Source organism: Taeniopygia guttata, chromosome 5 (genome assembly GCF_048771995.1).
Source record: "Taeniopygia guttata chromosome 5, bTaeGut7.mat, whole genome shotgun sequence".
Taxonomy (NCBI): domain Eukaryota; kingdom Metazoa; phylum Chordata; class Aves; order Passeriformes; family Estrildidae; genus Taeniopygia; species Taeniopygia guttata.
In genome coordinates this window covers 35,630,722-35,643,470 of record NC_133030.1, presented here as the reverse complement: position 1 = coordinate 35,643,470, position 12,749 = coordinate 35,630,722, and the positions used below count along the sequence as shown (strand labels likewise).

The following is a 12,749-nucleotide window of genomic DNA, read 5'->3' as shown; positions in this document are numbered from 1 at the left end:
AAAGATAATGAATGGGATTGTATACCAGCTAGTTTACAAAGCAGAGGGCCAGGGAGGAGGAGGGGAAGATTTCTGAGCAAATTCTCCAGCTCTGAAGCAACAAACCTCAAGTTAAGAATAGACCAACACCATCTCTTCAGGTAAGGTTATTTGAATGTTATGGACCTTAATTATTCCTTTCCAGATTTCCCAAGCAGCAACTATCTTCTCCTCCCCATGTAAATAAATAAAAAATGGAGTTAAACATAAGATATTATTGTTATGTAACTCATCTATCTTTTGGTAGAAAAAGAAATTTTTTTAAGTTATGGCTACTTTTTCTTTCTCTTCTGCAAATTTGCCATACCCTTAAGTGTTCTAGAACAAACTACTTAAGAAGCCAGACTGACCAGAAATTACCCAGATTAACAATTAAAAGTATTTTTAGGACATCGCTTTGTGGACATTTAGACAGCCTACAGTGAAAGCTACATCATGACCATTTTAAGAGACATGCAATAAAACAGGCTCAAGGACAAGGAATTGTGGTGAACTGGCATTGTCACAGACAATACATGAAAACATAATTTCAGAACTGTTATTGTTAAAATTTACTTAGCTTGATGTTTGATGCTTCTACATTAAACTGAAAAAAGCCTCATGTACAAAATCTGGTCTTTTTTCTTTTCCCTAGTTGAATGATTTGTCTTTAAATAAATCTACCAGCTCTGCCAGCAAACATTATCCTGGTATGAGGAAACAAAGTCCTTGCACAGAATTAAATATATCCTCAAGAATACACCTCATTTCATTTTTAAAGGCCTCACTGTATGCAGTCTGATTGTATAAACAGTGGGAAACCTGCAAACAGGTATCTTCAGGTAAGTTTTGTATCACCTATGATTTTGCCACTACTATTTCTTGCTGTGAAAGTCTCTAATGTACAATTATTTAGCTGTATCATATTGATATACCAGTTAGTGTTCCTGCAATATTGAGTTTTCACGCCTTTAGTCTGTTTTAAAGATGGTGACACCATTTGTGAACTATATAAAGAAATAATGTTTTTTGATATGAAAGGTGTTTAGCAAAGGCTTATATTCTGTATACAAAGCCAAGCTTTGGGTTAACATCTAATTCATGAAAGTTAAGTAATTTTTATTAAGTTAATTTTACTGAATTTCTGCTGGTGTTTCTTTTAAACTGCAAGTTTAACTATATGAATATCCTTTAAGTTATACTCACCTCCAGAAGAACAGGTTCCATTTCACCTAGAGTTTTTCCTAGATGCTTATCTGGATCTAAACCTGCAAAAAACCCAAAAAAATGTAAAAATATTTCTTATGAAGTACTCTTATAACAGCAGCAACTGTTATAAGAACATCAAGAAATGTTTTTTTTTCTTTTTAAAATATATAACGTCTCCCTTAGAAACTCCACATTATCTACAATAATTACCATCCTAAAGAAAACACACTGATTCTGAATTTTTCCTAATCTTTGGGCAAATATTTTCCAGGTTTATGGAAAAACAAAGCTTGTTACCATTTCATTACATGTCAAGTGGAAAAGCTATTTTTTCCCTTTCTTAGAAAGTTCATTAACCAGTGAAGTAAACACACAGGTAATAAAAATACTACAAGGATATTACCTCTTTAAGTCAGAAGTTACCTTTGCAGATACTATGGAATTAAAATGCAATTGAATTTTTTTTATGCTTCCTGCAACTGGAAGGAACACAGGCTCATAAGGAAAAGTTCTTTTGCCAAATCCCATTCTTTGTGTGTTTTATGCACATAAAATATAAGATTATGCACATAAATTGTAAGATTAAAAAGGATGGAGATATAAAGAAAACTCAGACCTACAGAACGTATTGAACGTTGTACATTTAGATCCATCACAAAATATTCTGTATGATGTTTATATTTTGATTTGTTTTTCTTGTAAAGTAAGCCCTATTAACACTTGATAGCTGCTTTAACTTGCTCCTCGGTACTCCTGTTTCAATTTCTTGATTTTTTAAAATTTTGGACAGCTCATGGTATTTAATATTCCCTTCTCAGGATAAACCAACTAACTGGCAAAAATGAGCAGAGGGATAAAATAATTCAGGAACAACTGTTTCAAAAACTGACCTGTTCAACCAAGTAAATATACTAGTTGGATTTGATACAAAGTGGTCAAAAGGTCTTACCCTATGAATTAAATGAGAAAAAAATAAAATTATAACTCCTGAAACTGAAGAAACACTGTGAAATTTTCAGTTAGCTCATTTTTTACTACCCTTAGTTATTGTGGTTTGGGCTCCTTTTTGTACTGATACAATACTTCTCTATTTTTCCTACTCTACTGCTTCACACAGTAATAGGTATCATTACAGAGCTGCCACTAAAATTATTCCATTCAGAAGCAATTTCTAAAATTTGTACCTTGCAAAGCACTTCAGATTGTTGATGATGAAAGCTGTTATATAAATGTACAGTACATTATTATATAAAGTCATTGCTGAGTTAAAATAGCTAATATGTCACTTAATTTTTGCAATTGTGATCTTGGTATATTTAAATTCCTGTGAAATTAAAACAAGTTAGAGTGAATGAGATTTCAAAACTCTATGAAAGTTTTTAAATATTTCATTAAAGCACATAAAAAAATCCCTTACCTTGTAGGGGAATACTTTTAAAACTGCTTAATAATTGAAGTTTAAAAATACTGAAGTTTTTTTCTGCCCTCTATTCCTTTTTTGTATTGGTTTATTGCTTTTTTTAAACAGACTAAAAAGGTATGTGCTAGATATGTGATAATAATTTATTCTTGTGGAAATAGTTTTGAAATATATTAATTCAATTTAAATAGTTCAAATAGTTCTGGTGATGTCTTCCAACTTACATCAAGCTGGCATTTTGTCCTCGATTATAATGGAGTAGGTATTAGGCCAAACAAGCAATTTCTCTTGATGTAAATTAAAGAGTACTGCATTACAGTACCATTTCACGCACTTACATTAACATTCTTCCTTTAATATAATTACTTTGCTAAGATAAGCAACCTCTCTCTCCTTGATAAAAAAAGATTGATTTCCTCTAAATTTAAACCAAGGGATACATTACAAACATATGAGAATGGAAGAAGTTGTCAGAACCAGACACACTGACATATTATTTCTTTCACAAGGTTCTCTTTGAACATATCTTCTGTCCAGTAATGAATGCAAACCAATAATTTAAAAGAAACTATGATACAAATAGTTTAAGAAATACAAATAAATTGCCTACGTATATACTATGGGTAAACTCTTTAAGTGATATCCCACACCTACATGAAAATCTGTGAAGTGCAAAGTACCCTTCCTGTTTCTCAGCAGAATCCTATTTTTGGACGGCTTGCATTTATTTTGAAACATAGTACTTCTTTTAGCTTCCAATAGGTTTATATTGTGAGTGAATAGAGACTGTCTGGTAAAGGCATCAGGAACCAAGGTAACTTTCAATTTGCAGAATCAGTAATCCACATCTCCAATCTCTACTGCTATGCATGCATAGGTGAAGCTGTATATCTGTTGCTACAATGAGTATAATAAAGTATTTGGAACTATACTTACAAAATAGTTTTTTAAATCTATACTTCTATTTGGTACACTTTTCTTTATTGATTCAGATTCTTAAAATGGCTTAGACTAACAAGAAGAACAACGTATTGTAAATTCTTAGTACCGCATCCTCCAAATTTATCCTCAATGGAACTGAGTGGATGGATAAACCAACAACAAGGTCCAGGGCCTGGATGACTCTATGTAGAATTAAAAAATTAATTAGGAACGGAACTATAATTTGCAGGACTGACATCTATTTTATTTAACTTACATGTACCAATGGGGGGCAATTAGAATTCAATTAAAATATTCACTTTTATTACTTCCCTGACTGACCTTGAAGTTAATGCCTGTTTTATTTAATTGCATCATCTATGAATAAATGTTAACCCTAGAATGTTATGGCCCATTATTTTCAATGCATTTTTAACTCCCCAACTGAACTACATCCATCAACTTATTATGTGCTGCCAAGAGAGCAAGTGGGGCTTTATTTCTTTGATAGACTAATATATGATAACAGAAACATCTAAAAAAATTTGATAATGCTGTTTTTGACAGTGTTTAGTAAAAAGAATTGTGCTTTCAATTCCAGTTTTGTAGTCTCGTTTGACTGTAAATCAGTAAGCGACAGCACAAATGGTCTAATCACTTCAAAGTAATTTCTACTCCATCTATAGTTCCTGATAAATCCACTGACAGGAGCAGAACTCCTTCCTACAGATATCAACAATGCTTGCAGAATGCTCTTATGTACAGCTACAAGACTAGTGTAGAGGACTGCCGCAATGTCAAGAGATTGGAGCAGAAATTAATGGTTTTGTTTTGTGGTGAAAAGAAGAACATTATAAAAAGGCATTTCACTACTGCTGAGTTATGCAAAAGAAACATATTTTAAATGGTTTACTTTGTACATATGTATTAGTGTAGCATGAAGCCCTCACCTGAGAGGCAACTACCTGATATTACTTGCATTTATCAAGACCATTAGAAATCCAAGTTACCTTTTCATGGCATTACATTCAGCTAAAAAAAAATCCATATTCTAAAGCCTTATCTGACTAACAAGAACATGTTTGATACATGTTCAGAATTTTAAAATTGTCCGGATTCTTAAGAAAGTATTTTAAAACAAAAAATTCTATTTTCACTTCTTAGTAAAATTTCAAATAAATAAAAATAAAACATAATTACCAGTTTTAAGAAATGTTGGCATATAAAGCTTTTCTGAAAGCTACACTGAACCAAACTCTAACCCATAATATATGGACACATTGTAAAAGAATCACCACCACACACAAACATCAAAAAAGTATGAGTTAACCATTATATATTGATAATATACGGGGAAAAAACCTCCAGCTCTTTCTGACTAATCAATGCAACAATTCAAAAATTTGAACTTGTTACCCAGTGACTTTTTCCATAAAAAAAGGTAAAAAAAAAATCTCCAAAACTGATATTATCATTCTTCTTAAAATATGATGTTCGTAGAATTGGGATAGGTTTTTGGAGGAAAAAAACCTACCTGTTCTAAAGTTACAGGAGCATGAAGTTCCTTTTTTTCCCCTGATTTCTTGAGAAGTAGTATTGAGAAGAGTAGTAACTGCCATCACTATGAATGTAAGGGAATAAGACTTAACTTCTGATGATGTAGGGCTGTATAATCTAGAACAAAGTTTCTGTAGAGATCCTAATCAGCTGCTCACCAGGAGTAGAATTATTTAGAATTTTGAATAAGAAAAGAGGCAATGAAAGACTTTGGTTTTCTGGAACCAAAACTAGTTTCTAAATCTCTTTATCATAAAGAAAATAGGGTTAACAATAAGATTATAGGACCTGTAAGGTAAAGAAATACATATAGAAAGTAAAAGAGTATAAAGGATAAAGCAACCCCCATCTTAGAACTGGAACAGAGAAAATAGGACTAGTTTTGAAAGTAAATTCCTTTATTTTAACCATGTCTTTTTTTTTTTTTCCCCTAAATTAACAATACAAAATCAGTGATTTTCAAAAGGAGGGTCAGACACTATTCTTTACACAGTACAGAATACAGAAGAAAGTTTCTAATAACACCGAAAAAGCCTGTACACAACAGCACTAGCTGGTAACATAGGCTTACTATGTAGGAGTGCAGGAATGTGTTATAACATTCACCAACTAGAAGTGCACGTGCCACACGGATATTCTTGAACTGTAAATCTATACCTTAAGTTGCCTTGAGGTAAATTATTCCTGGTGTCATATTTAGCTTTCATTTCTATGAAGAGCTGGGAAGTGAACTTTTCATCTGGTAGCATAACTTGACAGGTTCATTCTTAACTTCCTCAAAACTTTCACACATGAAAGGCTGTGTTAACAATGGTGAACTGGATGGATTCCTTGGATTTCCTTTTCAAAAAAAAATTGTAAAAACAGCTTGATTTTTGTATAAAATTAATGAAAAGTGCAATAAATACTTGGTATACTGCACATTTAAAAGATTTGAGATGAATATACTTCTAATTTATTGTATGAAAGAGGAAAATTCATGTGACTTGATTATGCATCTACTTCTCTTTTCCCCTTGCTCTTTTTCTTCTTTTTTGTCAGTATGTGGTATGTGATAATTTATCCAGTGTGGGAATTGCACCGGGATGGAACCTGCAGACATACTATAGATATAGTAACTTTTTTCAAGCTAAGTGATACTAAGTGACAAAGTTAAAAGACATTAATCCCAAAGTGGTTCTAGAATATGTTTCCAGTGCAGTTTAATTGGGATCTCAGTTTATCTTCCTTCTTGAATATTCTTCAAGTATGTTCTAAACCAGGTTAGTCTGATGTCATAAAGTTTTAGAATTCTGAGAAGTAAAAGGATTTAAAACTTTTTATCAAAGCAATATTATCTTTAATCTATTGTGGGTTTTTTTTAATGTCAAAGATGTTTGTGTTCTAGTTAAATCTAGGATTCAAAGCAATTTAGCTCTGTCATTTCTAGAACAGAATCCTCAAAAAATCTTTGAAGAAATTTTTTACTGTTTTATCCGATAGCAAGGCAATATTTCCAATCAGATTCTTTTACAAAATCACAGAATCACAGAATGTGTGAGGTTGGAAGTGACCACAGTGGGTCATCTGGTCCAATCTCCCTGCTCAAGCAGGGTTATTCTAGAGCATGTGGCACAGGTTTGTGTCCAGATGGCTCTTGAATCTCTCAAGGGAGAGAGACTTCACAACCTCTCTGGAGGTTGTGAAGTCTCCAGAGAGAGACTTCTTTACTGTTTCAGTGCTTGATTACTTACACAGTAAAGAAGCTCTTCCTCATGTTCAGGTGGAACTTTCTGTGACTCAGTTTCTGCCCATTGTCTCCCATCCTATTGCTTGGTACCACTGAGAAGAGCCTCGATCCATTCTTTCTTTCCCCACTTCAGACACATATACTGAGTTAGTAATCTCAGTCATCTCTTCTTGAGGCTGAACAAGCCCAGCTTTCTCAGCCTTTCCTCATAAGACAAATGTTCCACACACTTAATCATCTTTGCCACCCTCCACTGGATCTGCTCCAGTAGCTCCAAGTCTCTCTTGTCCTGAGGAGCCCAGAACTGGACACAGCATTCCAGGTCAGGCCTCACCAGGGCTGAGCAGGACAGGATCCCCTTTCTCAACCTGCTGCCAATGCTTTTCCCAATGCATCCTAGGACACCATAGATGTTCTTGCCCACAAGACCACACTGCTGGCTCAGGGACAGTTTGTTGTCCACCAGGACCCCCAGGTCCTTCTCTACAGAGCTGCTTTCCAGCAGGTCACCCTCAGTCTGTGTTGGTGCATGGAATTATTCCTCTCTAGGTACAGGACCCTGTATTTGGCCTTGTAGATTTTCAGAAGATTCTTCTCTAAAATGTTGGTAGTTTGAAAAAGATTGTGCAAGAATTTTATAATTGCTGAAAAATAGCATTAAACTACTTTTAACCATATGCAGCAAAAATTTAATCTCATTTAAAGTAGTGACTGTGTGAACTTCTTCTCAGGACTTTTAATGGACCTAAAAAACTTAAATCCAAAGTTATTAAAGTTTCAGTTCATACAGTCACATATATATGACTTTCCTGATATAAATTTTTTGAGTAGAATATCTTAAGAGCATTGTTTGCTTATTAATCTCTTTAATTCAAATTGTTCAACTGATCTAGGACCACAAGAATACAAATGTGTGTTAATAAAAAGATATGTGCTGTTTTGTCTCTGTTATAGAATTCTTGTATTTCATACTTTGAACAGTTCTAATTCTAGTAAGCTTTGTAGAAAATAATTGAAATTTCATTCTGTGGAAGAGAAAGAGGTGTGGCACAACTGGTAAAATTTGTGTAATTTTCATTAAATCCATCCCCATGCAGACAACTTATAAACTTTTTAAAAAGTCACAATCCCCAAGTGGATCAACAGAGGTTTCTGACAGCAAATATCAATAGATCTGCTGCAAAAGGGTAAAAGGCCAGAGCAGAAATAAAGGATCAGAGTAGGACAAGAAGTCCTGCAAAACTTCAACTCACCGTGACCTGAAAAGCAAACATTTATGGCTCTAACTACACAGATATGTCTTTAAAGGTTCCAGTTCATGTCCTGTTTCAGCACGTAAGTCTGTAAAGTACTGGGCATCTAAAACTTAAATTGTATCAAACATTAAAGAGCAGCAAGTATATATATTCCAATATAAAAAATATAGCACTTGTACTTCTTGATTCATATTGTTAAAATTATTTCTGCTTTTGACATCTCTTACTAAGCTCTCTTCCACTATTTTTCAGCTCCAAGTTCTAACTATTCTTCTGTCTTTTTCACTATAACCCATAGGTCCTTTCCTGTTTCACTTTAAATGCCTAATAGTGCACTCTTAGCCTGCTGCTTCCATTGAATTTTTCCTTTAGGTGATGTGATCTCCTCAAACTGCAAAGTGATCTTTCCATTCTTAAGCCATCTCTCTCCTACTTTGTCTGTGACATCTCCTTAACAGCACTCAATAATGTCAGTATTCAAGTACTTTTCTGTTTTCAGGCACAGTCCCTTACTCTTCTTTCTAACTCCTGTTATCTGTTATGACAACAAGACCCTTCCTATTTTCAAATGTACAGGCTCAAAGGTAGAGAAGAAGAAATCTTATTTCTCTCTAATTTGTTTCTAAACTGACTTATGCAAAATCTCATTTCTTTCTTTTCTGTAACACACTTTATTTTAAAACATTTCTTTATACTTTATATATGCACTAAAATCTCTTTCTGAAACCTCATCTTACACTGGTAACAAAGTATCTGTCATTCATATACAAGCATCAAGGCAAGTACTGTTCTAAATGCAAAGATTATCTTCTCATCTGATTTTCCTAGACTTTCAACTATGAATAAAACTTTAAGCCCATTCCTAGTTCTCTTTTCTCTTACTCATCTCTTTTGCATTGCATCTTAAATCCCAAGCTAATTTTTCTTTGACTTTCAGTCTTGCATACAATTTCCTTTTATCTGTGCTGATCTTTTTCTATGTGAAACTTTTATGCCAGGAAAAAAAAATGGCCTGAGATAAAATGGCTCTCTGTTTTTTATAAGTGTTTCCAAGACTTTTCATGCAATGTCTAATGAACAAAGAGGTATTGTGTATTTTTTATATTTTTATCATAAATAACATGAATAGGAAGATAAATGGGATGGTAGACAAATATATTAGGAAGCAAGCCTAGAAAAAAAGTGTCAAATCCACTTAAACTCTAAAGGGCCAACTAAGTTTCAGAAGATTTGTTTGAAAATTCAGTGACAACACCCTATGCTAGCTAGGAAACAAGATTTCAAAGAGGAAAAAGGCTTATAAGAACATCTTTCCCAAACTACATCATAGGTAATTTATAAAATTTATAATCTGAAAAAACATTAAAACTAAAATTAATTAAAAGTGATCACATGTTTAAACAAGATAATACTTCAACACTGCACAAGGATAGTTTTTCTAATAAAGAAATACATTGTCACTATCAGAATAGACAAGCATTAAAATTTGACAGGACTTGAAAAATATTATCAGTCATTTTATCTTTCACTTCAAATTAAGATAAACAGAATAAGTGTTCAAAAAACAAGTTAAGTGTTTAAAAGTAGATGTGGCACTTTGTGATATGATTTAGTGGTTATAGTGCTATTGAAGGTAGTACTTGATGACCTCAGAGTTCTTTTCCAACCTTAATGGTTTTATGATTCTAAGTGTTTTTCATATTAATAAAACAGAATGTTCTCAAGAGCAAATGAAGACTGTCATAGATTCTACTACAGCTCTACTGTCTGGTAGCTGCACAAGGAAGAAAGCAATGGAATGATCACCTGTAAATAAGCTGAACTAGCTAAGAATAATGTAAATGTTTAATTTACTTAGCTATAATCAAGTAAACAATCCTTACTGTACAACATACAAGAAAGCAACTTGGATCTCACATTGATTTAATAACAAAATGTTATTAAATTCCTTCTGTTGTGTTTGTGAATGGTCTGAGAATTTTTAAAAAATATTTGGAGGAAATAAGAATCTTCCCCTGTGATGACAAGCTCCTTCAATTTCCTCAAAATTACTTTAAAATTGCTCAGTACTAAAAACACATTTTCAAAGAACACTGTTCCTCTCCATTACACAGATGATGTGGTCAGAGAAAACTCACAACCAACAATTTTATTTCAGGATATAATCTGCCATTGCAGCCGACCCAATTTAGTAATAATCCTTCTATTGAAAGAGAGAGCTCTGCCCTCCATGCAGCCATGGTTTCTACAGAGCAAGTTCCCTGCACCCACAAAAAAGCAGATCCTGCTGGATCACCTATATGGAGCCACAGAAACACTTTACAGTGGCAGAAGCAAGCACAGACTTGTTGTTTGGAAAAGTCAGCTAGAAGTGGGATGGAAAGACTGACCTTTTGGCAGCAACTATTAGATCAGTTTATCTGTACACTAAATTACATCTTCAGAGCTTAACCAGAAATTGATAGCCATACTCACATTAGTTTTCACAGAGGTAAGATTTACCTCTGTGAAAACTAATGTGAGTATGACTATCAATTTCAGTCAGTCAGGATTTCACTTCTATACACCAGAGGCATACAAATAAACAGTAACATAGACACCTAGGTGTCACCTGGGTTTAAATAATAGATTCATTATACTAAGAAGCAATATTGTCTCACTTTCAATTAAAAACTCATATACAAAAGCATATACATCCCTCAGCTATCAGGATAGTGGATTCCATGAATAGCAGTTTACCAATTTTCTAGACCATGGGAAGCAAGCATCAATATCTTCTCACACCAAAGGAGGTTCATGTAAAATATACTTTACAGACAGCTTGTTTTAGTGAAGGAACTTGGGATTTCCTGACAGACAGGAGATGTCAGTGGCTCCCTAAGGACTCATTACTCCATTGGGAAATAGCCTGCATAAGTAACTAAGGCCCATACCACTTGAAAATTTAGGTTTCCACAGACCCTGTGATTTCAACTCCACCCATGGCTGGGAATGCAGAATGTCTATAGGCACTCATAACAGCTGGACCTACAAGATAAAGAATGTAGCCATGAAATAAAAGAGCTCCACTTCATATGCAGCCCTGATTCAGAGTTTCAGCTTTTATTTTGTTCAATAGTTGAAGAGCGCTACAGTATCATTTCTTCCCTGTGGTCCAAAGAGCAGCTAGAAGTTAGAAACATAATTTAATCATTTAATCAGAGTTTTTCTTTTTCAAATGAATGTTTAAATTATCTGACCACATAATAACAATTTGGATTTTTCAGGTATTAAATTAAATAATTAAGGATTAGTTTACTATACCCAAACTGGGAAGAAGCTGGAATGTATAAAGCGAATAAATGCATATTAATACCCTAAAAGATAGGAATTTGAGTTTATATGCTAATTTTGACTGAAAGATTGAAGAAGCAATTCCACACAACCCTGCATTCTCAAGACAACAGTGTGCACTTGGAAAACTTACTCAGTATAAATGCTACTTTTGAAATTTCAAGAAAGTCTAGAAACATTGGGAAAAAAAACTACTTTAACTGTATGACATAAAATCAACTTCAAGAATATTCTCACATATATAAAAGAAACAAAGTTTATCATATCTTAAAAAGTATAGAGGTGCTTAAGTTTTAGTGTTAATACTTAACAAGATTTAGGTATAGATAACTATATAAGTAAACTGAGAGTAAATAAACTTGAACATCAAGTTTTACTAAGAATTATATTGTAAGAAACTGAAAAATTCCTTCCAAATGTAACACTCCTCCTTCCCTCACTTCCGCATATGTATTATACCTTGTACTGCAGTGGAAACAATTTGCTTTAGAATGAGGCACAGTTAAGAGCAGTATATAAAATTGCCAAGATTTAAAGTTGAATCTGTTATATGCATACTCTGCAAATTAATTAGCATTGATTAATCTGGAAAACACAGCCAAAAAAGAAGAAGATCAAAAATGCATCTTCTTATTGTGTTACAATAGTTACACAATTTTTCTATTACACAGTGCTATATGTGTCACATGAGCAATGGATTACTGGAATTTCAGGCACACACATGTTAAAAACAATCAGTAATAGCTTCAATTTTAGCTGATACTGAGTAACCTATTTCTGAATTTCTGGATTTCCACTGAATAGGGGTATATTTCAAAGATAAAAGTATGATGTATCATACAGGCACCTTTAGCAGCAAGAAAATGGCACTGGAGATAAATATTCAGAAGTAGCTTTTATACATATATATAGTGCTCAGGTTTGCTGCTAGATCATGGAATGCTTTTCTCTCATCATTAAAGCTTTTGAAATACACTCTAAAGGAAAGAAAGCTGATCTACTTATAGATCAACAGAAGGCATGTGAAAAAGGTTGCTAACAATACTTTTTTTGCATATAAGTGAGAGCAATTGGCATCCCATCTGGAAAACTACACTACTCTGAGATAGAAAACTCTTGCCACTGGCAAGGTTCATGGTATTAATTTGTAATGGTGGATTTAGGGAAATGTACTAAACTAATGGTCTTTTACTTGCATAATTATGTGTTTTCTACATAAAATGCCAGGCTTTTACCCTGTCAATACCAGCACTGAGTTAATGGAAAACAGGACAAGGTGGATGTACAAGTATGCCAGCACCCATGA

At 33.5% G+C, this 12,749-nt stretch overlaps 1 protein-coding gene across 10 annotated transcripts in view; it reads right to left on the bottom strand.

Annotated features, from left to right (window-relative positions):
• The window catches only part of DPH6 (diphthamine biosynthesis 6), a 230,517-nt gene that overhangs the window by 172,944 nt on the left and 44,824 nt on the right, over window positions 1–12,749 (bottom strand). For 9 of the 10 annotated variants that reach the window (XR_012056365.1, XM_072930168.1, XM_072930161.1 and 6 more), the window contains one exon: window positions 1,225–1,286. Coding sequence is in view for 9 of the 10 variants with exons in the window: in XM_072930168.1 (XP_072786269.1) it covers window positions 1,225–1,286 (62 nt within the window). In the remaining variant the exon portion in view is untranslated. Of the gene's footprint in view, window positions 1–1,224; window positions 1,287–5,102; window positions 5,190–5,782; window positions 5,885–12,749 lie in introns of those variants that run through there. The other variant, XM_072930169.1, reaches the window with a different exon arrangement.